The 26,636-nt window shown below is 53.1% G+C and overlaps 1 protein-coding gene across 2 annotated transcripts in view; it reads right to left on the bottom strand.

The window, feature by feature from the left end:
• Positions 1-4,903: 4,903 nt before the first annotated feature.
• Positions 4,904-26,636, bottom strand: part of SLC43A2 (solute carrier family 43 member 2) — a 43,781-nt gene continuing 22,048 nt past the window's right edge. Inside the window, exons 5-13 of one of the 2 annotated variants that reach the window (XM_040243798.1) lie at positions 23,007-23,099; positions 21,279-21,412; positions 20,993-21,195; positions 20,475-20,621; positions 17,609-17,747; positions 15,821-15,953; positions 12,737-12,810; positions 11,396-11,519; positions 4,904-10,719 (exon numbers count right to left, since the gene is read on the bottom strand). In XM_040243798.1, coding sequence (XP_040099732.1) covers positions 10,558-10,719; positions 11,396-11,519; positions 12,737-12,810; positions 15,821-15,953; positions 17,609-17,747; positions 20,475-20,621; positions 20,993-21,195; positions 21,279-21,412; positions 23,007-23,099 — 1,209 coding nt within the window. In that variant the 3' untranslated portion in view covers positions 4,904-10,557. The remainder of the gene's footprint in view (positions 10,720-11,395; positions 11,520-12,736; positions 12,811-15,820; positions 15,954-17,608; positions 17,748-20,474; positions 20,622-20,992; positions 21,196-21,278; positions 21,413-23,006; positions 23,100-26,636) is intronic. The other variant, XM_040243799.1, reaches the window with a different exon arrangement.

The following is a 26,636-nucleotide window of genomic DNA, read 5'->3' as shown; positions in this document are numbered from 1 at the left end:
GCACAGGGGGTCAGCAGTTGTGGTGCGTGAGCCGTTGCTCCACGGCATGTGGAATCTTCCTGGACCAGGAATTGAGCCCGTGATCCCTACAATGGCAGGTGGATTCCTAACCACTGTGCCACCAAGGAAATCCAATAAATCTACTTCTTACCTATCATTTTGTCTCTCACTGAATTCTTTCTGTGTCAAGACATCAAGAACCTGAGCTTCATTAAGTCCTCAAACCAGGTGGTGTTGTTTAGTCGTGTCCACCTCTTTTGTGACCCCATGGACTGTACTCTACCAGGCTCCTCTGTCCATGGGATTTTCCAGACAAGAATACTGGAGTGGGTTGCTAATTCCTTCTCCAAGGGATCTTCCCAACCCATGAATCAAACCCATGTCTCCTGCACTGCAGGCAGATTCTTTACCCCTGAGCCACCAGGGAAGCCTGAGACTTATGTGATCTCAATTAAAAGACTGTGGGTTTAAGTCCCAGTCTCAGTTCTTACCGAGTTTGAGTCTTAGCATGTGGGCTCAGGTCCCAAATATGAGTTGTACAGTTTCACTTGCCTTGTTAGGTGGGGTAAGGCAGAATATAAACAAATCCAGAAACAACTTCCAGTAGAGGTGAATGTTACAAAGATGCTGAACAAGGTGACTGTGGGCAGTGAAGGTGGCATTAGATGGGTGGTCAGGGAAGACTCTTAGAAGAAGCCATGTTTTGGGACTTCCCTAACAGTCCAGTGGTTAGGACTGAGTGCTTTCACTGCTGGGGTTCACGCTCAATCCCTGGTTGGGGAATTAAGATCCCATAAGCCACGCTTTGCCGCAAAAAAAAAAAAAAATTTAAAAAGAAGAGGTCATGTTTACACAGAAACCTGAATCAGAGTTGAGATGAGGGAGTCTGGAGGGCCCTGCCGGGCAATGAGGGAAATGTAAAGCACCGCAACCATTAAATTACCCGAGAAACACCTTCCGTGTGGAGGAACTCACAGAGAGGAGGCCTCGCACTTGCAGAAAACTGTACCGAGTGATGGAGGTAGCTGGCCATGAAGGTGACCGTGTGTGACACAAAGGACAGTCCTGGAAAGGGTCCGAGGAGAGGCCTCCTAGGCTGGAGAGGTGAAGGAAGTGTCGGGGACAAGGTGGCAATGGATATTTGGCTAGAAGAGGGGAGTGTCATCTTTGTAGGGAAAGGAATACGTGCAAAGGGGCAAAGGTGCACAGAATCTGGGGAGTGGGAGGCCAGGGTAGAGCCTTCAGTCGGAGCATAAGTGGTTCATTTGATAGACACACGCACAGCCAGGACAGAACGTGGGGACCTGAGAGAGAAGTTAGAGAACTGACCTTAAGGAATCCACATTCCTTATCACTCAGGATCAACTTGGAGAAGGAAATGGCAACCCCCTCCAGTATTCTTGCCTAGAGAATCCTGTCAACGGAGGAGCCTGGTGGGCTGCTGTCCACAGGGTTGCACAGGGTCAGACACGACTGAAGCAACTTAGCATGCATGCATGCATTGGAGAAGGAAATGGCAACCCAGTTCAGTGTTCTTGCCTGGTGAAACTCAGGGACAGAAGAGCCTGGTGGGCTGCCGTCTATGGGGTCGCATAGAGTCGGACACGACTGAAGCAACTTAGCAGCAGCAGCAGCAGCAGAATCAACTGCTGGCCACATTTTTACCACACCTGCTTCATTTCTTTTCTGAAACATCATGTCATCTCTGCCCTCCATATTCCCATGTGCATTCTAGAAATAGGGATATTTTCTTCTGAATCCACAATGCCATGATCATACTGAACAAAACTAGTCATTTCTTGATATCATCTCTTACCCAATTCATATTCAAACGACCCTAATCACCTCAAAAATATTATTTTAGGGTTTATTTTAAGTACATTTGGTATCTGAACAATGTCTGCCTTTTTTCCCTCCACATTTTATTTTCAGGTGTTCTGTTACTTATATCTCTTCCTCTAGCAAGCTTTACTTCAGGCATACATAACAGTTAGGCTTTGGAATTTCCCTGGTGGTCCAGTGGCTAAGACTCTACGCTCCCAACGCCTGGTCAGAGAACTAGATCCCATATGCTACAACTAAAAGAAAAGATCCCACATGCCCACGTGGTGCAACTAAGACCTAGTGTAGCCAAATGAAAAAAAAAAGAGAAAGAAACCTTACATGCAGGGCCCACAGCACTCTCCAGGGTGCCTCACTGTGAGCCAACGATCCCACTGTGGAAATGAACCCCTGGTGCCTGATGCCCTGGGGTTCCAATCCTACCACTTCCTACCTGTGTGACCTTGTGCAAGTTGCTTAACCTCTCTGGGCCTCAGCTCCTTCATTTGTAAAATGGAGACAATGGTAGTGGCTGCCTTATGGACTTGCTGGATATCTGTAGATGAGGCAATGTGCATAAAGCAATTTCATGCAGGGCGTGGCACATTTCTGTATGACCATTCTGGAGGAAGGGGGGCCTGTGAGGAAGGACCCCTCAAGGCTACGTGTATAAGCTCCCGGCTGAGCCGGTGAGAAGAACGTGAATCTCCGGTATCACAGCAATCTTTCTGTCTCACATCTCTCTCTGTATCTCTCTTCCTCTATCTGTACCCATCTTTTCTCCATCTCTCTAGCTGCCCTCTCCCCTTCTGTCTCTCCTCTCCATCTCTCAGTATCTCTCTCTGTTGATCTCTCTTTATCTCACATCTAGAAGTTTCTCTGTATCTGTCTCTCCCTTTCTCTTTTTGTTCTCTCTGTGCCCCTTCTGTCCCTCTCTTTCTGTTCCTCTGTAACTCTCTGTTGGTGCTCTGTCTCTTTAATCTCTCTTGCTATATCCTCTCTGTATTTCTCTTTGCCTCTTCCTGTCTCACGTCCCTGCTCGGCTCCCTCTGTCTCTCTTCATCCCTGCCATCTCGGTCTTTGTTCCTGAGCTCTGCGTAGTGATCCACTCTTTCTTGGACTCCCCCATCTCCTTTGCATTGTTGGTGTCTGCTCACAGTCCTGGCCCCTCGTGTGGATGCTCCTGGCTGGCTGGCCCTTCTTGCCGCCTCGGTCGCAGGCACACCTGTAACCCATCTCTGGGTATCTCGGGGAGACTGTTTCACTGTTTCCCTCCTCGCCTCGGTCCCTTCCTGCCTGCTGAAAGCATACTCTTCTCCCAGCCTTGGTCTCAGCCACTTTCAGCCTCCTTTTGGTTTATTTCTCTCTCGCTCACTCTTTTTTTTAAAACAATTTTATTCATTTGTCTGTTTTTGGCTGTGCATGGGCTTTTCTCTAGTCGTGGTGAGCGGGGGCTACTCTCTAGTTGCGGTGTGCAGGCTTCTCGTTGAGCACAGGCTGTAGGGTGCACGGGCTTCAGTATTTGTGTATGGGCTCAGTAGTTGGGTTTCCCCAGCTCTAGAGCACAGACTCAATAGCATGTGGGATCTTCCCAGATCAGGGATTGAACCCTTGTCTCCTGCATTGGCAGCCAGATTCTTTACCACTGAGCCACCAGGGAAGCCCTCTCTCTCTTTTTTAAACTTCATCCTCCAGTATTTATTGAGCATCTGTTCCATGCCCGGCACCATTCAAGACTCTAGAGGTTATCGTGGCAAAGCAGCACCCATGCTAGTTCTCAGGGGACATTTGTGATATTGGGGAGACAGACAGATAGGAGAGCAGACAAAGCATGGCTCTGCCTTGGCCTTGCCCCCCTGAGCAGAGGAGTGCATAGGCCAGGCTGGGCCTGTGAGTTTGGCTGGCTGTGCCCTACGCTGGGCCTGACGATTCCTTGTCCCTAAACAGGGGCTGAGGGTCACTCTAGAAGCCGGACTAGAGGGTTTAACCACTTGCTCACTGGACAGCATTCATGATGCCCCAGGCTGGGGGAGACACAGGTAGAAAGAGAAAGTCCCAGCCCACGTGGGGCACAGTCCAGACAAACAGTATCAGTGGGAGGGAGGGAACAGGGGCGCCCTGGACTTGACCTTCTCCCTCTCTCCCTGCCTCCAGCAGAGTTTGGCCTGCACACGGTGAAAAGCCATTTGAGCAGCTGTGATCTTTAAAATAAGTTTCTTTGAGCCAACATCTGAAAATGGGGATGTTTTATATAAAACTCAGAATTCCCAGCTTCCCTTGTAAAAATCAGATCAGGCAACAGTGGGCTCGTTCCCACAGGGCCTTGAAGGGTTAGAGCTGTGTCAAGGCTGGCTGTGGCCTCCAGGTCCCCGTGGCACCCCCCAAGTCCTCTTGTGTCCCTGGCAGAGAGGTCACTGTCCAGTAGCCCTTACACGATCTTGCTGGGGTTCTACTTATACTAGAAAACTAGTTCTCCACTGTGTCTGCATCAAGAGCGGGAAAACGGTCACAGCGCAGGGCTGTGGCAGAGCGTGGCTTCTGAGCTTGCAATCCTGATGAGTAGAAGCCCTCATGAACCTCCATTTACCATCTCTGCCCTGTGTGCCATGCAGGGGTCCTACCCCATCCCCAGCTGACTCCCAAAGCCACCTACTTCCCTGCCTGGGGCCTCAATGCCCTCCACCCTAGAAGGTTGGGAACCAAGCTTCAGACTACCAGGCTGTCCTCTCTCCCTTCCCTGGCAGTGAGGGTCTCCCTGGGGCTTCTCTGAGGAAGCCCAGTGGCTCTTCTTTTCTGCTGCCTCTGCCCAGGGCCCAGCTTCATGGGAAACCCATAGGAGGAGCAGGTGTGCCCATGATTGCTGACTCAGGACAAAAGCCAAGGGTCAAGGATGAGCACCTGCCTTAGAACTGGAATTCCCAGCTGCCTTGGGCTCCCACCACCACCCAGAGGTCCCCTCCTTGGTCCCTCCCCCAGCTCTGGGGTCAGGGAGCACATTTCAGACAGGTGATGGGCAAGAGACAAGTGGCAAGTGAATGTGTGACTCAGAGAGAAAGAGACACAGGGGCCAAGGAGGAAGCAGTTCTTAGCACTCTCGGCAGACATTTATTGAGTGCTTACTGTGTGCCAGGAAGTAAGCCAGGTGCTAGAAACAGGAAAGGGCCAGGAAGAGTCAGGGTCAGCTGCTGAGCTGTCAGTGACAACACACTGACCCCGGTTGACATGGGAACAGATTAACCCTTCAGGCACCACTCTGAGGGCCTGGGCTGGGTCCTTGGACAGAGCCTGGGCCTTTCCACCCACCAAGAGAGATTCAGCGAGGCGTGACCCCCTCTCTGTCCAAGGAGAGGTAAGCTCCCACACCCACCTCTAAACACGTTCACACCCGATGTGCCTGGAATTATACCCCAGACTTCAACACACACATGCACACACACGCACACAGAGGCACACTGAGTGGTTTTACAAGGAGGTGGCGTGAAGCTTGTCCACAAGCTGTGCTCTGAGTCACCCACCTCAACATAAAACTGTCAAGAGTGCCTGAACATCTCCCATTTAGAGATTATCTTGAGAAGCTTTTTGGCCAAGTCTCTTACCAAAACGTGAAAGACGTCAAAGTAAACTTCTTAAGGCTTTTGCTGAGAGAGGGTAGTCCTGAGAGGGGGAGGGATCAGAAGAAATGGACTTCACTTCCTTTACTTGGCCACAAGTCCCAGGCAGAGCTGCCTGAAGTCTGTCCTGTTACATGGGCGGGGGAGGGTGGGTGTGGATGATCCTTATCCCCTGTGCTGTCTGCCCAGATCCAGGGTCATAAAACTAATGCTATCACTGGTTAAGTGCCTACTAAATGCCAGGTACAATAACGTACAACTGCTTGACGTCCACGTCCACTGAGTCTCCCAGGGTGGGGGTAACACTTCCATTTTACAGATGAGAAACTGAGGCTCAAGACTTGTCTATGGCCATAAGATAAATAGGCATGGTGGGGCCTCTAACCTCTGCCCTTCCCTCATCGCCTCCTCAGCACAGGGAGATAGAGTCTCACTCTGGGAAGGGTTGAGCAGCCGGGAACAGCCTGTCTTGGATCTGCCTGGGAGGCTGAGAAGGGCTGACTCCAGGGATGGAAGCACTGCCTGCAGAGACCAAGGGCACAGATGGGAGAGGTCTGCCCGGCAGTGGGCCACCCGCGTGGAGGACGCTGCACCTCCTTCCTGATGTGCATCCTCACCCCAGGGTTTGGGGTGAGGCAGGGCCTGGGGCGGGGACAGGCTCCCAGAGCCGGCCTGCTCACCCTGACCCCACTCCCACCCCAGGCGGGCCCCACAGCCTATGGAAAACCCACCTCCTCACTTTCAGGGTCCTGGGCTCCTAATCCTAACCCCACAGTTAAGATGCCTTCCTGCCCAGAACTCACGAGAATCCATTGTATTACCCCTCAGAGGGAGGGAAGCTGTGGATTAAACAGCCCCAGAAGCCTGACTCTGTTAAGAAGACTTCTCAGATCTCAGAGACGGGAACCTCTTGCCATAGCAGGCCCACAGCCTGACCCCTCCGGATCACCTGCCCCTGGTGCATATCTGTTCTAATTCACACAGATGGACATGCAAATGCCTTAGCAGCCGCCCGCACCCCTGAGGACTTTCCTGATGGTCCAGTGGTTCCAGTGCACGGGGTGTGGGTTCAATTCCTGGTAGGGGAATTAGGATCCCACATGCTGCGTGGCAGGGCCAAAAGATAAAACAGAAACAACTCCCTTGGAGAAGGAAATGGCAACCCACTCCGGTATTCTTGCCTGGGAAATCCCAGGGACGGAGGAGCCTGGTGGGCTATGGTCCGTGGGGTCGCATAGAGTTGGACATGACTGAGCGACTAAACAACAACATGGATTTGTCAGTTTCTACTGTGTGAGTACTGTAAGAAGCTGAAAAAATAAAAGCATTATCGTAATATAAGAAGAAACAAAACCCCACTGGCCTGACTGAACGTTCGCGCAGTTGTCTGGGACGGTGCTGCCCGTGTACTCCCAACACTGGCCACCTCCCCGCCTTCAGCGTGCTTGGGGCCTAGGGCCGTGGGAGGCCCTCATGCTTCACAGCCCAGGGCCAGAACAAGGAAGGCTGGAGTTCTTTTCACCAGGGTGACATTGAGTACAAGAGGGAACAGGAGATGGAGCAAAACAGAAAGGAACCCACAACTGCAACCCCACCTGCGGGCTTTACGAGGGTGGGAACCTTCCTGACGACAGGCCCAGGCAGCGAGAGCCACAGGCAGAGGCCAGGAGGCTTTGGAGGAAGGCAGCCATGACTGAAGCGACTTAGCAGCAGCAGCCACAAAGGGTCACCTGGACTCAAGTCCAGGGAGACAGAGAGGAGGGGGCTCCTGGAACACTCCTGAGGCTAGCGTGACCCTGCTTCTTGCTCCAGTTGAACGCCCTGGACCGGGCACCACTGCCTGCTCCTTCCTTCCCACCAGGAACCTGGAGAACCAGGGGGATGATGGAGGGCCCAGGCCAGTGATGACCACTGCCTTTGACTGGCCCACGGTCCCTTCCCCATCCCAGGGCACTCCTCTCATGGCTAGGGGTGACCAGAGGCTTCCTCCCCCAAGTTACCATCAGCCTCTAGGGCCAAGATGACTCTACTATGACGTACAGCTCACCCCACTCTGAGGAAGCTCTTGGCTCAGAGAGAAGGAGACCTCGCCTGTGTCTGTTTCCCTTCCTCAGGCTGTTTCGTCTTGATCTTAAGGCCTGGAGGCCCCCAGTCTGCCGCTCCGAATGAACTATCCTGATCTAGAGGGCCGTGGCTGCTCCCGTGATTAGGATCATATGCGAGTCCTTGGTTTTAACCATGAGCAAGTTACTCCACCTGTGCAGGCCTCAATTTTCCCAGCTGTAAAATAGGGAGGGAAGTATATCAACTCTTGGCTTCTTAGCATGCCTCAGTGATGGTAATGGGAAAATATGTAACCCATCAATCCTGCAGTCAGAGTAAAATGACTGGCAAGGGAGTGGAGGGTGGGTGTGTGGCACATGTGGTACCCAAACTGCCTGGTACCCTGCTCTCATTTTCGCGTCGCTAAGCCCCATACACTGTTGGCTCTGGACTATTTTCCACCCTGAACTCTGGTTTCTCAATGCCTGCTCCTTTCCACAGTGATAGAGGAGAAGCTTCCACTTCGGCTGGGCTGGGGGCTGCTGTGCACAACACAGGCTGTGTTCGTATAGCCTCAGTACACTTCCCAGTGGGAAGAGCCCTTGCTAATCAGCACTGCCCCAAACTGCACTCCATTGCCAGTGGGTTTCAAATGTTGGGGGGGTGGTGCGCGGCTGCACCAGAATCACCAGGTGGGGCTTAGCAAAGAATAGACTTTAGTTTCCCTCTAGGTCAGAGGCAAGACCCACGGGCTATGTTATTAACAACCACCCGGAAAGCTCCTGCCGCAAGTGGTAACTGGGCCACACCCGGTGGGGGGTGTCTGGGATTGTTAAAACCATTCCCCAGCTGCCCACCACAACCCTCTGGAGTGCACAGCCCACCAGCACTGAGCTAACTTAACCTTGTCCAGCATTTCCCAAATCTGACTACAAAACTTTTTAAAAATTATGTATTTGGCTGCACTGGGTTCTTAGTTGTGACATGTGGGATCTAGTTCCCTGAGCAGGGATTGAACCCAGGGCCCTGCACTGGGAGTACAGAGTCTTAACCAATGGACCACCAGGGAAGTCCCAAAACTTTAAAAATTAAAATAACCTTAACATCTCCCAGAACTAGCATTTTTGGGAATGCTTTGGGAGAAATGTTCATCTCACGCTCTCTCCTTTGAAAAAAAAAAAAAATGTTTAAAACAAATACCTGCTTTTGAGTATTTGAGTGGATGAAGCTAGGGAGATGAGTTTCAGGGGCTCAGCTGTAACCGGAAGCTCAGGTCTGGGCCTGGGTCTGCCCTTTCCCGTCACCACCCATTCCTCCCACCACATCCTGCCCCTGCTGCCTTTGAGGCTTGTCTGGGGTCACCCTGTGTCCTGAACCCAGGAGGAACCCTCGGTGTGGCTGACTGGTGACAGAAAGCCTGAGCAGGGATGAAAGGGGGTCAGGATTAGCCTGTCTGACTGGGATAAGCAGCAGAGATGACCATACTTCTAAGGTGTCTGCACAGGCCTGATGTGTTAGGGCTGGGGCAGGGGAGGAAGGTCTTTTCCTGCCCCACTGCCCCTCCCAAGACGGCAATCATACCCAGAGAGAGACAGTACCCAGAGTCGGCAGCTGGGGACAACTGGGGCTTGTCAGTGGCAGAAAACTTTGTCCTGCCTTTTCTTCTCAAGCTCAAAACAGGCACATGGAGTCATGAATTGATATGCTAGAAGGGGGCATCCCTTACCAGTAGGGAAATGGATTTATTGCTTTATAAAAAGAAGTCTGATAAAACTTAAAACAAATAACCTAAAAATCCACCCACCCCTCTCAGAACTCCCAGGAGGCCTCAGACACATTTCTGAGCGCAGTCAAGGTGGGTGGGTTGGTAAGCCAGGCCCGCCTGGCAGAGGAAAGGTGGCCTCGCCCGCGAAAACAGCTGTAAACAGCTCCAGGGCCCCTGGGAGAGTCTGCCAGCAGGGGGCGCTGTGGCCCCGCAGCCTGGGACAAGCTCGGGCTGGCGCCAAGGCGCTGGGCTTGCTGGGGCCTGGCCAGCTGGGGGCAGCTCTGGGAGGACAAGTGTAGACACCCAGAGCCCACAACCTGCCACCACCCCCACACACATCTCTCATACACAGCACATGCACACACAGCCCACACATCCACAGCCCCTAGGCCTCTCACAAATTCACCTCCCCACCCAGGCCTGGACCTTTAGGACTGTCAGCTGCAGCCTCACTTCCACCCCCCACAAAAACAGCTGTGCGTGTGTGCATGTGTGCTGCCCTGTTGGTGCCCCCTTAATTCCCTCCTGGTCACAGCCTGGACAGAGGGTGGCAGTGGAGACATGCCCCCACTCAAGTCCTGAGGGGAGAGGGAAAGGACCCTGCCCGGCCTTGTCCATGGTCCTCACATGACCATCCAGCCCTCCAGACCCTTCCCAGGCTAAGCTGGGGGTGGGGCGCTTCCCCACAGGCCTCGGACAGGAGGACAGGCCACGGACAGGCCACAGGGGGCTGGAATCACAAAGGAGTTAGCACCAACAACAGGATGCGGGTCCTTCCTTCCTCAGGCAGCTCAGACTGGCTGGGGGAGGAGTGAGGGGCCAGGCCGGGGGTGGAAGGGCTGTGCAGACAGTGCAAGCCTTTGTCCTCAGGCAGGCGTGGTCGGTGGACATGCAGCTGAGGGGCAGGAGGCGGGCAGTGGATGGCAGACCCCTCTGCTTTGGCTAGAGGCAGAATCTGGACACACTTCGGGGGAAAGGGTCTGCCAGCCAAGGGGGTCCTCCTGGCTCCTCCTGCAGGCACCAAGGAGCCCTGAGGCTCAAGGGCCCCTCAAGGGTGGCGGAGTGAAGTCCAGAGCCTCCCTGCCTCCAGCAGGAGGAGAAGCGTCTGTCCAGGCCCTCTCCCATCCGTCTGTCCACCGCAGAGCTCCGAGGCAGGACCAGGGCCCCGGGAGGGAGCATGGACTCCAGCACAGTGGAGGACAGGATCCTGGGGTTGGGTGCGGGCGGGAGTGCGTGGAGGTCCTCTGGGGTGGGGACGAGGACACCTCAAGTCACTGAAGCAAGAGGGTGGGAGGCCATGATCCGAGACGGCAGGCACTACACAAAAGCCTCCCGGTTGGACGAGCCGTTGAGCTTGAGGAAAAGCTTGTCGTCCTTTCTCTTCTGCTCTAGCTGCCTCTCGAGCTGGCGCCGGTAGCAGATGAGGTAGAGGGGGAGGCAGAAGCCCAGCATGCTCAGGACCAGCAGGCCCACGTTCACCTGGGGACGCAGGGACGAGAGTGGCTGTCACAAGGCGCAGGGACCACAGCACATGTGGGCTGCCAGCCTTGTGCAGCCAGACCCTTCCTTGCTCTCAAGGTCGGGATTGAGGCAAAGGTCACAGGAAAAACAGAGGAGGAGTTTCAGGAGGTCCGAGGGCCTGTCATCCCACATTCTGGCATCAGGATTCCCCAGTGGTCCACGGGCCACACCAACGTGCTGATCTGAAGGTCCAGGGGCGTGGTGGGATTGGGACAAGCTCCCAGCACCCGGTTATGAATCCCAGCCTCTGGCAGGAGGGGCAGGGACAGCAACTCGGTTCCATTTACCCCAAAATCAGGTCCAGAAAGGACACTCTTAGGAATTCCCTAGCAGGTCCAGTGGTTAAGACTCAGCTTCCAATGCAGGAAGTGTGGGTTTGTATTCTTGGTTGGGGAACTAAGATTCCATATGCCACACAGCATAGCCAAAATACATTTTTTTTAAAGAAATGGATAAAAAGGATACTCTTCCCCTCTTGCTCCCCAGGCTATTCACAAGGGATCCCTGAACTGACCCTAACCAAAGTTCCAAACTGCCTGTCCTGGGGTTCTGGAACACGCTGTGATGCCTCCCAGCTCCCACTCAGCAGAGTAGAGTGGATGCCCATAACCCGGCGCCCCCCGACCCTTCTTACCCACAGAGGGTCTCCCTGGAGGGGACCCATCATAGCCAGAAACAGGGGCTGCTGCAGGAGAGCGAAGAGGGCGCTGATCAGGGACTGCAGGCCTGTGAGGCTGCCAAACTGTGTGGAGGGGTACCTGCCAGGACAGGAGAGAGCCTGTCACCGCGGGGGCCACTGTCCAGCTTCCCAGATGCTCCTTGGCCTCAGCCTGGCCCAAGCTGCCGGTGCCCCCAGGCTGCAACTTGCGGTGTCAGAGGAGATGTGGGAAGAGCTTCAGAGGACAGTCGAGTGTCCATCTTCGGACTGCTTCGTGCTGAGCAGTTCCACACAGAGAATTTCCCTTTTGGACCAGCATAAAGGCCCTGGGACCCACGGGTGTCTGGCCGAGCTGAGTGGACAACATGATTTCGCAGGAGTCTGTGGCTCGGGAACTAGGCCCAGGGAGCAGGTGGGAGGCTGGGCCGGGCTTGGCTGCACCTTCATCCAGAGGAGCGTTGTATAATCACGGAAACAGCATCATAGCCCTCGGCCTACTCCCTCAGACTCTGCCAGGGTGGCCTCAACTTCCTCTAGGCCTTGGGGCGGGGAGGGTGGCGTAGGCAGGGGTGGAGCATGCAGACCTGGGATGACCCCCATGGGATGCTCTTGGGAGCGGGGAGAGAGTTCTGGCATAATCTCAGGACATTAGGCATCGTGGCTTAGCAAGGAATGGCTGCAGGAATGAGCCTGTCTTTAGTCAGAGAGAGACAGAGGATGGTGTTTGGGTTCTGGTGTTTGAGCTAAGTCCCAGCCTGAGGAAGAGGAACAGCTATGGTTCCTTAGGTGTGCGTGGCCTCTTGGAAAAGGAGGCAGGTTTCATTTTAGCCAAGGCCTGAGAAAACCAGGGCAGACCAGCCCTTTGAGGCCCTGGGTGGGCTCTGCCAGGTACATTCGGGGCTCAATTATTTATGTCGCTGCTGCCACTGAAGGCCATTTGAAGGTCAACATTCAGGTGCATGCAGCCAGAACTCACCCCTGTGCTTTCCGTGAGCAGTCAGTGGCAGCCCCAGGACTCAGCTGAGCAGCAGCCCCTGAGGCTATAACGATACGGAGCTGCACCCTGGCCAGGGGAACTGATTTCGTGTTAAATGCCAAGGCTTGTGGGCACCCAACTGTCTGCCCACTGACCCGCTCCCATCGAATACGGCCTTCTCCTGACACACCCCACAGAAACCCTAATATCTAAGGCAAGAGGAGGAACCTCAGGTGGACAAGATGGTCACCTTCAAGCCCTCAGCCCCACCTGGAACCTCCCTCAGGTCATCCATCCCCTCACCCTCAGCCACCAGGCCACCTGCAGCCCCCAGGACTTACACGGCGGCATATAAGCCTCCAACAGCCGAGTGGATGAATCCTCGCACGATTGTGTGCAGGATGAAGGAGAGGATCTGAGGTGGGGAGAGCAGAGTGTGAGCAGGAGGCATGGAGGGTCTCCCTTTGTCCCTCTGCCCCAGAGCTCCCAGGGTCCTGAGTGGTGGGAGCGCTGGCACCCTGGAGTCGGCCTGGCCAGCTCACCATGGGCAACTCCTGAATGCCAAAAATTCTGAGCCAATTGTTCAACACAGTCATTACTAACAATTCCATTGCATTAAAGGTACAATTTAATGACCACTGACCCTTGGACAATGTGGGGGATTAGGGGTACTGACCCTCTATGCAGCTACAAATCCACATTAAACTTATAGTCTGCCCTCTGTATATCCACAGTTTCATATCCTCGGATTCAACCACCCATGGACCATGCAGTATGTATTTACTATTGAAAACAGTCCAAGTATGAGTGGAACTGCACAGTTCAAACTTGTGTTGTTCAAGGATCAACTGTACACTGAAAACAAAGTTCGTGAATACTCAAAGCCCATCGCATCTTAATTACTTAATTTTGTTGTACTATTACCTCTAGTCTTAAGGTTTTTTAAGTCTACTGTAGATATTGGATTGGTTAGGGTTTTCCCCTGAACATCTTAAGGAAACACTCTAACAGACTTTTTGGCCAGGTGGCACAGTGGTAAAGAATCCACCTGCCAATGCAGGAGATCCAAGAGACGTGAGTTTGATCCCTGGATCGGGTAGATCCCCCGGAAGACAAAATGGCAACCCATTCCAGTGTTCTTGCCTGGGAGATTCCATGGACAGAAGAGCCTGGAGGGCTATAGTCCATGGGATCGCAAGAGAGTAGGATACGACGTAGCAACCGAGCATACATAATATACATATGATGGTGTGTTATCGTGTGTCTTTCCAACTCCACAGTGACGATGGACAATGTATTGTTTGATACTAGCCATGAGGAACGCACTAACACCATGGAAATTGCAAACGCGACAAACCAAGGCTCCCGCTACCCCACTCCCATCTAAAGCCTGCTATTAAGTGTATGTATGGACACGGCACGAGGTAGGAGTCACCGATCATCACTCCCGCCTTTTCGGACCCGAGGGCCGTGCCCTGGTCTCCCAGCCTGGTCCTCCAGGCCCTACAGGCAGATGGCTGTCCCCCTCTCCTCTCACTCTGCTTTCCTAAGGAAAGGCCACTGTTGGCAGGCTGAGCAGGCCCTTGTTAATGATTCCTGAGAGCCACGAGCTGTCTGCTTTGCTGCCGGGACCCTTTGTTTGTCCTCTGCACACAGCCCTGTCATCAGGCGCAGCAGCCAAGCCCTATTTCCGGGAATGTGGGCGGCGGAGGCAGGGGGACTACTCTCTGCGGCGCTGTGAGAGGGCTGTGCCCAAAAGCATACACATCCCTTACAGGCTCCCGCTTTCCACCCTAAATGCCGTGCTGCCTCTTCACAACTTGTCTTTCAGTAAGAACTGGTTAAAACAAAAAGCAGATTGCGGTCCTCACTGACCACTGCCCCGTGACTGGACAAGATGGTCAGAGCAAGGGTCTGCCGGTCTTGCAGAGAGGGCCACCACCGCCAGGAGGCTGGGAAGGCACCAGGGATGTGCCAGTACTCCCATCTGGAACAGGCATCAGTCTCCGGGGGTTTACTCCAGCTGCATGCAGAGTTTGCACAAACACACAACAGTACCCGTGGGTGGTGCGCACCTGGTGTTCCCTGTATTTCTACGTGTGGCCACTTGTAGAAAGGAAGGGACTCTTGCTTTCCTCCTGGACTTGGTCCAAGATACCACCTGGACTCGGGTCACACCCATCTGGGAGCAATGCCGTCACTTGTATCCCTTCCTTCAAAGTTCAACTTGAGGACTGGAACTAGAACCCTTCTGTGGACCTAAGGGTGGAGCCAAGCAGGTAACGCAATCTGCCTTTCTTGAGCTCTCTGCCAAAAGTCAGGTTCCAAAAGCATTGGAAATCTTGTGCAAAGGAATTAAACTTTTGAACCCGGATACCAAGAGCTCATCATCAGAGGCTCTCTCCTGTGGCTGTCCTGAACCAGAAGAGCAAATGCTCCCATCAATGCCACAGACTGGCCAGACCTCTTAGGATGTCAGATAACAGCTGTTTGAGCAAAGGCAAAACAATTAGCTACACAAACACACCACGTGACTCCAGAAATGGTAAGATGATGGTATTCATGGTGTGTAAGATGCCCCAAGACCAAGAAGAATGATACACTTTCATAGGGAAGGGTCTACTGTGAAAGGAAATCTCAGTTCCATTTACAGCTTGCTCTTAGAACTGTGGTGCTGGAAAAGATTCTGGAGAGTCCCTTGGACTGCAAGGAGATCAAACCAGTCAATCCTAAAGGAAATCAACCCTGAATATTCATTGGAAGGACTGATGCTGAAGCTGAAGCTCCAATACCTTGGCCACCTGATGCCAAGAGCCAACTCATTTGAAAAGACCCTGATGCTGAGAAAGACTGAGGACAGGAGAAGGGGGCGACAGAGGATGAGATGGTTGGATGGCATCACCAACTCAATGGACATGAGTTTAAGCAAACTCCGGGAGATAGTGAAAGCCAGGGAAGCCTGGTGTGCTACAGTCCATGGGGTCACAGAGAGTCGGACATTACTTAGCAACTGAACAACAACTCAGCACTGTGCATAGAGCCTAGCAGATAGAAAGGAAAGGAAAGGAAAGTGAAGTCGCTCAGTCGTGTCCAACTCTTTGCGACCCCATGGGCTGTAGCCTGCCAGGCTCCTCTGTCCATAGGATTTTCCAGGCAATAGTACTGGAGTGGATTGCCATTTCCTTCTCCAGCAGATCTTCCCGACCCAGGGATGAAACCCAGGTCTCCTGCATTGTAGACAGATGCTTTACCGTCTGAGCCACCAGGGAAGTCGGCAGATAGAAGGCCCTTGGTAAACCAGGGTGGGCTGGTTGATTGGTTTGGCTGGTTGGATTAAATGAACGAAGTCACTGTTCTCTTTGCTAATGGCTCCCCCATGAGACATCAGACCCTCTCTCATGCATCATCCCATCCCCCACACCCACCTGGAGAGGCAGGTTGGGAATGAGGCAGGTCACCCCGAAACCCACGAGCAGCAGGTTGGTGAAGGCGAAGGCCCGCATGGCGTTGGTGATCTTCTGGATCTGCCGGTCCCGCTTCTTCTTCTTCTTCTCACCTCTGTGGGGGCACAGGGCATGGAACACAGGAGCTGGAGTGGGGTGGGGTGGGGGTCCCTGGGGTGGGGTGGGGGGCCCCTGGGGTGGGGTCAGGGGGAGCCCCTGGAGAATAGACTCTCCCAGGAAGTCAGGCCCGGGGAGTCACAGCTTGTGGACAATGCAAGACTTAGACACCACCGCCAAGCGAGTGCTAGCTGGGGACTGTGGGGGCTAGACCGTCACGAGGGACACTCCCCACAGCTACCCTCTGAACTGAGCATGGAGTGTGAACCTTGGTGGAGAGGCTAGACATGAGAAGATGGGCATCAGGACGCTGCACTGGACGGACTGATGCTGAAGCGGAAGCTCCAATACCTTGGCCACCTGATGCCAAGAGCTGATTCATTTGAAAAGACCCTGATGCTGGGAAAGATTGAAGGCAGGAGGAGAAGGGGATGACAGAGGATGAGATGGTTGGATGGCATCACTGACTTGATGGACCTGAGTTTAGGTAAACTCTGGGAGTTGGTGATGGACAGAGAGGCCTGGCGTGCTGCGATTCATGGGGTCGCAAAGAGTCGGACACGACTGAGCGACTGAACTGAACTGAACCCTGCGTTATTTCAGTGAAGACTGGGGTCAGATCCCCAATGATGGGGAGGGAGGAGGAGAAGGCACCCAGGTCAGGATGTGGCAGAGCCTCCTTCACTGTTGGCTCCAGCTTCACCCAAATCCTGCAGGGAGCTGATGCTAAGCCAGAGAATAAGCCAAATAAGGGAGCAAGTGGGTTTCCCCTTGAGGGGCAGGGAGGAGTGAAGAAGAAATGAGCATGTGGCAGATGGAACTGGAATGGGCATCAACCGCTTTCTGGCTGTAGGACCTGACCTAGATAACAGAGCATCTCTGTAATTATCTCCCTGTGAATTCACTACTACTGATTCGAGTCTCACCACCCACACAGATGCCCCACGGACAATTGCACGACATCCAAGGGCTCAGAGATATGCAGGGAGGCCCAGGCCCACCACTTGCTCCCTGTGTGACCTCAGGCGAGCCACTCCAACGCCAAGTTTCAGTTCCCTCATCTGTAAAGCGGGTATAATTCATCAAAGTGTTGGGAGGCTTCCCTGAGAGATTGTGCATTAAGTGCTTGGCATGGGGCCCAATACAATCAAGCGTAGCTTATTATATTAAGGTGGAGTCAGAGAAGACAGCATTTAACTCATCCTCTGATCTTACAGCCCAACCCTTCTATAAAGAAAGGCCTCCGGTTCCTCGTTTAATTCTCACAGTCATGAACAAATCTATTAACACGTCGTAAGGTTATACCTGTTTATGACTCACACCCAGTGAAGCAGGCCTTGCAGGCAAACGGGACCCTCTAAGGCTCTCTGCCCTTGTGCTAATTGTGCTGAGGATCTGAGTGTGGTCCTAAAGCCAGGTGTTGATAGTTACTAATCTGGTTTCTCTCCCTCTTCTAGCTTGGCGCTTCCCAAACTTTTATATACAAAAGACTGTTTCAGATAGAAGCGACAGACCAGTATGAAGAGTGGCTTTGAGCATGGCCCGTCTCACCTCTCCTGCTGACTTTACAACCCAATGTCTCACCCACCCTAGAGCTGCCTAACACCCGCCTGCTCCCTCTGGGGACACGAGGCACGGGTTCGGCCTACGCACTGGTTGGCGTCTTTCTCCTCGGGCTCCTCGGAGGCGTCCTCACACTCCTTCAGCCTCCAATCCATGATGTAGCCAATGACGGGGGCAGTGAGCAGGCAGAGCAGCTGGAGAACCCCGAAGATGGAGGTGTAGAGGCTCACTGAAGGGACAGAAGGGCTGGGTCACGGAGTGGGGTCGGGGGGCTGCCTGCTGAGGGCTGGGCAGAGTCTATGACTCCACAAGCCCTTCTGGGTTTTTTTTCCCCAGAACGCCCCCCACCCCACCCGTGGCACCGTGAGTCATGATGGGAGACAACCTCTGAAATCAAAGTCTGAGCAAGAGGCAGGACACCCTATTCTTTCCTCCGAATCCCTTGCCTATTTCCAAGGAACAGCTACCAAAGTCCAGTATGTCACAGTGACCTTCCCCAGAAGCTCCAGGATTACCGAGGCCCAGGACAGAGCGAGGTTTCGTGTGCCAACAGCCTCGTCTGTCAGTGTCCTGCCCCTCGAAACACACTGAGAAGGCCCCAAAGGGCTCCGGCCTTCAGAGAGCCTGAAAATCACGATGAGATTTCTCATCAGAAGCTGAAGGCTGGCTGCGCCAACCCCACCCGCAGCTCTGGCTTGGGGGGATGTGCGGAGTGCAGGGGGCCGTCTGGAGTTCAAGGACAGGTGCTTCTCAGTCGGGCAGGCTCTGGCCAGGAGCAGACGTCCTGTGTTCCCTGACGACCCCCTCCCCCCCCCCGGACCCCACGGGCTTACCGGTAGCCATCACTGCACCGAGAAAGCAAAAGTGACAAAGCAGAGAGGAGTGGGGTTAGCAGCAGAAATGTCAAAGGCTGTTTCAGAGAGAGGGCTATGGGGGCGGCACGGTTTGGGCCCAGCACCCACACCACTTCCCACGGAGCCCTGAGTCTCAGAGTGCCCCAAACGGGTGTCTTCTGGTGGTTTCCTGCCTGCTGGGGCCTCGGTCATGTGCGGCTGGGGCCTCATCATAGATGGGCTGTGAATCAGGCCTGTGCACTTGTTGGGGGACCACGGTGGGGAAGTGGCGGGGGTGTAGAAGACCCAGCAGAACGAGGGCCGAGAATCCACCCCACACCCAGCCTGAGCGTCCGATCAGCCAGTGCTGCAGCCCCGATCCTGACGTCCAGATGTCCGTGTGTGTGTATGTGTGTGTGTGAGCTCTCAGGCGCAAGTGCTCAGAGAAGCAGGATGGGGAAAACCGATGCCCTGTCAGCTGTGGACCGAATTTCCTGGCCCAACTTCCTCTACTTCTTGAAACTGACTTTTGAAAGAGGGGAACAGAAGGGGGGGAAAAATGCCTCTTGGGCAGCAAAAGATTTCTCAGAGAAAGCAAAAGAGAAGGCCATGACTCAGCAGGAGCAGGGAGATTTGCCGTCCAAGGGCCAGTAAGGGGCTTTTCTCTGTACTCATCAGGGTCTCTGTCTGTCTGGGCCTCAGGGTTTGTAATAAAGGGCCTTTAGACAGGCTAGATCAGCTCTCCCCAAAGTACGGTGGACAGATTTTAATGAATGTTACATAATAAAAGGGTTCCTGCGGTTGAAATTTAGGGGATTATCATTGAATGAAATGAAGCTAAACAGGTTATTTTTTTTTTCCCCTATCTTCGTGTTTGCTATGAATTTCTGCAAGGGCACATAATAGGGTTTTTCCATGTTGCTTCATGTCCGAACACCCATTTTCAGAATAGACCCACATTGTCTGTGTCCCTTAGTCTCCTTCCCTTTTTGCTATAGCTGAGTTTCTTATCCTCTTTAAAAACATACAGGACTTCCCTGGTGGTTCAGTGGTAATGAATCCATCTGCCAACGCAGGGCAAAAGGGTTTGAACCCTGGCCAGGGAAGATTCCACATGCCAAAGGGCAACGAAGCCCATGTGCCTCAACCATTGAGTCTGCGCTCTAGAGGCCATGCTCCACAGCAAGAGAAACCACCACAGTGAGAAGGTCCTGCACTGCAAGCAAGAGCAGCCACCGCTCGCCGCAGCTAGAGAAAATCCTCATACAGCAATGAAGACCTAGTGCAGCCAAAAATAAATTTAAAAAGAAAAACAACAGCAACTAAAACCCTTACATTGCCTGGCATATCTTCCTGCGGAGAAAACAATTAAACCAACTCCAAAAGTTGCACACCAATGAGACTGCCAATAAAAAGGATTTACCCAATGTGTTTGTCCTGATTTCGGATGACTAAAGCTGACTCAGCTCAGGCCCTGAGGAAGTACGGACTTTCTTTGCAGAATCAAAACCTCTAATCAGCTTGTGTGTTCTTTTGGAAAAGTGGGCAGGTGGGTTATCAGTTCTGTTTACCAGAAGTAACAAGCCTGGACCGGATTACATAAGAGGAAGGCTCCACCTGGCCTCGCTTCCCAGTTCAGGGCACAGCTCCCAGGAGACCCCGTGTTCAGCCACAGCGGCCCGGCCCCCACCCCAGCCTCTCCACGCGCTACCCCTGCGGTTTCCCAGAGGATTCTTGGCGTTGGGTTTGATGGATTGTCTTTCAACAAGCTCTCAGGTGGAGTACCGTGTTCTGTGCAGTGTCTCCTCTTATAAACACACACGTCAACCGTCCCCCTCAGGCAACGAAAAACACACCCCACACCCCAAACACACATAGTTATTTCAGTCCTCTCCTCCCTCCTAAACCGGGAAACTCTGGCGGGGACGTGAAAGAACAGTCAGGCCCGGCTGTGGTGAAACGGCTCTGACGCACCATCAGGCCCTTGGATTCTGCCATCTCACCACCCCACTGGCCCAGCCTAGCCCCACAGCCTCCGGCTGGCCAGGTGGTAGACTTGACCTCAGGTGGGCAGAAATGAGCACCGCGCGTAGGCTGTGCCCCAGGGCTCGGGAGCCACCTACCTACGGCCTGGTCTCCGCTGACCAGGAACTGGAGGATGCTGTTCATGGCACCCATGTAGAAGATGAGGCGCAGCTGTGTAACGCACATGGTGACCAGGCTGAGCAGCAGGATGGGGCTGAACACGCTTTGCATGAACGAGGGGGCCGCTGCAGGGAGAACCAGGGGCTCAGAGGGAACCAGTGGCACCCCCAGGGCCCACGGCCCACCTGCCATCCAGGGCACACCGCGCACCAGATGAGGCCGGCGGCTGGGTGCAGGAGTCGGGCCACCCAGCTGTACAAAACAAGCTGGGTGAATCCCTCACCCTCTCTGAGCTTAGTCTATAAGGCAGGGTGGGTGGCGCTGCCTGCCCTTGTGGGATGACGTGGGGATGAAGGGAGGCGGTACCTACAGAGCCCTCAGGGGGTGCTGGACCCCATCGGGCTCCCCATCTGGACTGGACACCCCCTCCTTGTCACTGGGCTGTTGATGGCTCAGGGCAGGCTTGGAAGGTGAGGGGCCACGTGCGGGTGGGTACCTGTGGCATCGGGCTGGCACTTGACCTCCAGGTCGACGGTGGACAGGCACAGCTTGTGGCCCTCCTGCAGGGCTGCCTGCTCCTTGGCGCTCCGCATGGAGCTGCCCACGCTAAGGCGGCGCCCCACTGTGGTCACCTGCTTGTAGAACTGCTTCCCTGTGATCTTGTGGTCAAAGCCCAGCCAGCTGAACTTGATCTTCACCCTGGAGGCCACAGGAGAGTGTCTGTCATGCTGCCCACACCCCTGGCCGGCGTGGGAGTGGGGGCAGACTGCAGGTCCACTTACGTGTAGTCCATGTCCTCTGGCCCCGGGAAGGGTTCCAGGGGCCAATTAAAGAAGCAGTTGAGGAAAACCAGCCCGGAGCAGCCAGCCCAGACCACAAGGATGACAATGAAGGAGGCACCAAAGTCATAGATGACCTGAGAGGCACAAGGGGGCAGGGGTCGGAGTCAGGGTGGGGCAGAGTTAGCAAAGAAAAGCGGGAGTGGGCAGGGGGCACCCGGCAGTCCTGGGCTCCCTGTGCTGAGCTTTGAGGCAGGGACATGGCCCCTCAGGCTGGATGTTTGGTCACCAGGCACCTGCATTTCAATCATCTCTACTCGCCCTGGACCAAACACCTGCAGCTTGGACCAAACGTCACCTCCTTGTAGAGGCCTTCCCCAACTGCCCATCACTGTCACAGCACCGGCTCACAGTGAACAGCCCTGGCTGAGATTTTTTGACTTATGATTCATTTCTTCATCCATTATTAGTCCAGCTCCCTGAAGATAGGAATCTCTAGACTTGTCCGCTGATGTTTCTCTGGCACCTTGAAGCATATACATCAGTTCAGTTCAGTTCAGTTCAGCCGCTCAGTTGTGTCCGACTCTTTGTGACCCCATGAATCGCAGCACGCCAGGCCTCCCTGTCCATCACCATCTCCCAGAGTTCACTCAGACTCAGGTCCATCGAGTCAGTGGTGCCATCTGCCATCCAACCACATGGTAGGTGCCAAAAAAATACTCGAGGAATGAACAGCTGAATGGCTCACCTTGGCCTTCTGTGAAATGGGTTTGACACTGGCATGTTCCTTCTTGGTGCTGAGGGGCAATTCAGCAGGTGAGACCCCAGTAGAGGGCCCAGTGCAGGGCCTGTTAGGTGGGAAGCCTGCCAGACTGTTATTGCAATTTTCGCCACTTATTTCCAGCCCAAGGGTCCCCAGGGCAGGGGCAGACAGCTGCCCAGCTCCCCAGGGAGGGGACCAGCAGTCAGACACTGAGATGAGGAGGAGGAGGAACCTGAGGGCTCCTCCACACTCCAGGAACTTGAGGATCCCTAACATCCAGAGACGGTGGCCCCTGCCTCTCCGGACACCTCGACGCCCGGGTGGCCGGCCCGTGTCTATGACTCCTCCTCCTGCTCTGCGGCCTCTTCCCCTTGGACCTCAGGAAAGGGGATTTATTGGAGCTGGGGCCACCGCAGAGAAAAGCTGGTTCTGAAGCCCTTTCAGGAACAACAGGATTTAGAGCAGGAACCAGGACTGATGAGAAGTGAGATGCTTGCTTCATCCTGACCCCGTGTGACTTCCACAGGCTCAGAATCCTGCCTGGGAGGGAAACAGCTGAACCAACTTGGCTGTGAGCAGCACTCTGGCAGTGGGGAGCAACAGCCCAATGACAACAGACCTGGCGGCGGGGTGGAGAGGGGACTGGAGCTGGATTCAGGATGGGGGACACTCTCTCACCCCCTTTCTTTCCCCCCAGCCCTGAAATGCAAAGGCAGCCTGCAGTCACACCTTGCAGAGATATGCTTGACTTTACCATCCCCACTCTCACACCTCCACCCCCACCCCACCCCACCCCACCCCTGGCCCAGCAGGTCTCTTTTCTTACTCCCAGAGGTGCCCAGGTGCATCCTCCCAGGTGCGGGTGGGGGGAAGGGCAGACACCAGCGCCCACAGTGACTTCCCCCTTCGGGGAGGGCAGAAGGAGTCTTGGGAGAGGCCTCTGCTCAGACACTAGCACACACCCTCACCTTGACTCCTGGGAAGGTGACCGCTGAGGAGGCATAGGATCCAATCATCAGGGCAATAAATGTGGACCGAAGGTCACCAAACATGTTGGGCAGCTGAAAGACAAGAAGCAAGGGAAACTTCTGCTGAAAGAGGGACAGACAGGGAAGATGAAGGAAGAAGGGAAGAGAGCATGACGGCATCCTTGGGCACCTCATCTTATCTGCTCTCCTCCCTGTGTAATTCACGAGGCATCAGTCCAGGGATAATCACTGCTAATTGCACGTTTTTTCTTCCTGGACTGAGGGTGATAAAGGAAGAAGGGTAGAGTAATGCAGAATTCAGACTCTGCACGTGCAGACAGGACTTCCTGGCTGGCAAGCGACCCTCCTCTCTGCTCTGGCACAGGCCAGGGCCTTTGGTCTCTGCAGGGTTACAAGGAGATGCCAGTGAGTAAGGCAACCCTCAAAGGGAGCAAGTCTGTTAAAAATAAGAATCTATTTGAGGATGCAAGCATAATTTTATAAATAAAAATATCAGTATTCCAGAACGACCAGATGTCAGCAAAAGCTGCTTTTGATTTTGAGAAGAGTAGGTCTCTGGAAGGTGCCAATCAGAATTCTACAGTCTCTGGGGTGGATGAGGAGGCTGGCCTGGGAGTCCTGCTTCTCAATTTCTAGGTTGAAGGAGGGCTTTCTCTTCCCACCTGGAAAGATCAATGACAAGAAAAGCTCAGGCTTTCTTTGCCATGAGGCCACTCTTCCCATCTCACAGGAGCTTGCTCTGGGCCCATTCGACATGACTGCGAAGCTAAAACCCTCAGTGGATTCCATACAAATTTAGGCATGGTAAACTATGACAACGAGGTCATGGATTCAAACAGGCATGGGGAGAAGCGTATCCTCCCCTACCTGCAGCCTTCCACGCTCTCGCTAACCTCAGGGGGAGCTCACACCACTTGCTTTGAAGGTTCTTCATCCACACCCACACAGTCCCTGGCATTGAGACTCGCTCTCTGGATCTGCCAACCTGTTTTACTGAACTCAGGCTGCTTATACGGACCTAAACTACATCCCCCTCCGCCAAGATGTCTGGAATCATTTTGGGGTTTTATCAAACATGGACCACGTGATGGCTGCCTGCAAGTTAATCCGTCTGCTGAACACAAGCAGTGTGAATGTATTTACCTACCTGCCCCTCATCATTTCTGCCTGTTTTGACCACAGTTAAAAATGAAAAAGGGACATCATCCAAGTGAAAAATGTTTGCACTTCAAAGGACACCATCAAGAAAATGAAAAGATGATAAGACAAAGGGAGAAAATTTTTATGAATCATGTATTGGATAGGGCACTCCTATCTGCAATATATAAATAACTCTGACAACTCAGTAATAAAAAATAATAATCATTTTTAAAATGGGCAAACAGACATTTCTGAATAGATGTTTCTCCAAAGAAGATATACAAATAGCCAATAACCATTATGAAAAGATACTTAGTATCATTAATCATAGGGAAATGCAAATCAAACCACAATGAGATGCTGCTTCATACCCTCCTGTGCATGCTAAGTGGCTATAATAATAATTTTTAAAAAAGAAAACAGAACACAACAACTGTTGGTGCCGATATAGAGTAATTGGAACCCTCCTACACTACTGGTGAGAATGTAAAACGGTGCAGTCGCTTTGCAAAACAGTCTGGAAGCTCCTCATTTAAACACAAAGCTACCATATGACCCAGACATTTCACTCCTAGGTATATACACGAGAGGAATAAAACCATATGTTCACACAAAAACATGTATGTACATGAATGTTTACAGCAGCATTCTTTATAATATACAAAAAGTGGGAACAACCTTCACACCCATCAATGGATAACTAGATAAGCAAACTGTGGAATATCCACACAATGGCATCTTACACAGCCACGGAAAGGAACGAAGAGCTGATACATGCTACGACATGAATCAGCTCTGCAAAATTATGCTGAGTGAAAGACACCAGCCACAAAAGACCATGTAACTGTATGATCCCATTCATGTGAAATGTCCAGAACAGGCAAATTCCTGGAGACAGAGACTAGACGAGAGGTTGTCTAGGGCTGGGGTAGAAGAAGCTGAGATGGACAGGGAGGAAATGCTAATGGTCCAGAATTGTGATTGGGGTGATATGCTTAATTCTGGTGATGACTGTGTAACTCTATAAATACACTAAAATCCATTGAATTATATAGTTTAGGTGAATTGTATGGTGTGTGGATTATGTCTCAGTGTCATCATTAAAGAAAAAAAAAAAACATGAATAAGAGACTTGAGATGTTTTGGGATCCCAGGATTAAAAAGGAACATGAATAAATCCATAGTGTGCGGCCAACAAAGCCATCTTGTGGCATGAGGCTATGTTGCCTCTCCAGCTTCGCCACACACACAATTCTTCTTCCAGCCCCTTCTGCCCACTCAGGCTTCTCAGAGAGGGTCGGAGGGAGACAAGGAGCATGTGGAAACTTCCCCAGCAGGAGAGAGGAAAGGTGACATGCTCATAGCCACCCAAGCACACTTAGGTGAGCATGAAAGGTGCCCAATTTCACTCTTTGCACACCTGCCTCCCAGGTATGCTGTGGTTCAGAGGACACCCCTCTGATCCTGGGCTCACGTATTTGGGCTGCGCCTCACTGGCTATTCCACCAAGGCAGCTTCAGGCATCTCCAGGCCCATATCTGCCTCAGGGAGAATCCAAAGATTAGCTTTGCTTGTATGGAAGAAGGAAATTGTCCCAGCCTGGAATGCATGTGAAGAAAGAAGGGATCAAAGATGGCTTAGAGGGATTTCCCTATCAGTCCAGTGGTTAAGACTCTGTGCTTTCAATGCAGGGGAAAGTGAAAGTGAGGTCGCTCAGTCGCGTCCTACTCTTTGCGACCCCATGGGCTGTAGCCCACCAGGCTCCTCTGTCCATGGGATTTTCCAGGCAAGAGTCCTGGAGTGGATTTACATTTTCTTCTCCAGGGGATCTTCCCAACCCAGGGATCAAACCCAGGTCTCCCGCATTGCAGACAGACACTTTACCGTCTGAGCCACCAGGGAAGTACTCAATGCAGGGGCCTGGGTTCAATCCCTGATCAGGGAATTAAGATCCCACATGCAGGGCAGTACGGCCAAAGAAGCAAAGCACAAAGCAACAGCAACAACAAAAAAGAGGGCTTAGAACCCAATCAGAAAAGCAGATGGAGGACAAAAGCCACTCAGCACAGCCAAGCCAGGAAATGCTTCTGTCATGGCAGTCACCCTTGGGTGCAAAGAGTGTTCCCAACTTTTTGACAGGGCAAGGGGATACTTCTGAAAAGCAGACAGCTTGCTTACCAGCCCTTTTTCTTCTACCCTAACCCAAGCTAGAGGCCAACAAAACCACAGAGCCTGGGGCTAGTGGGCAACTCTGACCTCATTTCCTGGAGTCTGCTCCCCAGACTGCATCTGGGACAGGCAAGAATAGGAAGCTGGGAGAGGGTTCTGACTTTCCATCTGACCCTGGATGAGATCCTCGCCCTCATGTCTGGACAAGGGCAGTAGCCTCCCAGCTGCCCTCCTGGCTTCTCTGCCTCTCCCTGCCTGGAACATTCTTTACAACACCCTGAAAATCCTCCCCCTCCTTAA

The sequence above is a fragment of the Oryx dammah genome, unplaced genomic scaffold (genome assembly GCF_014754425.2).
Source record: "Oryx dammah isolate SB20612 unplaced genomic scaffold, SCBI_Odam_1.1 HiC_scaffold_8, whole genome shotgun sequence".
NCBI lineage: Eukaryota > Metazoa > Chordata > Mammalia > Artiodactyla > Bovidae > Oryx > Oryx dammah.
This window is presented reverse-complemented; position numbering and strand designations above follow the sequence as displayed.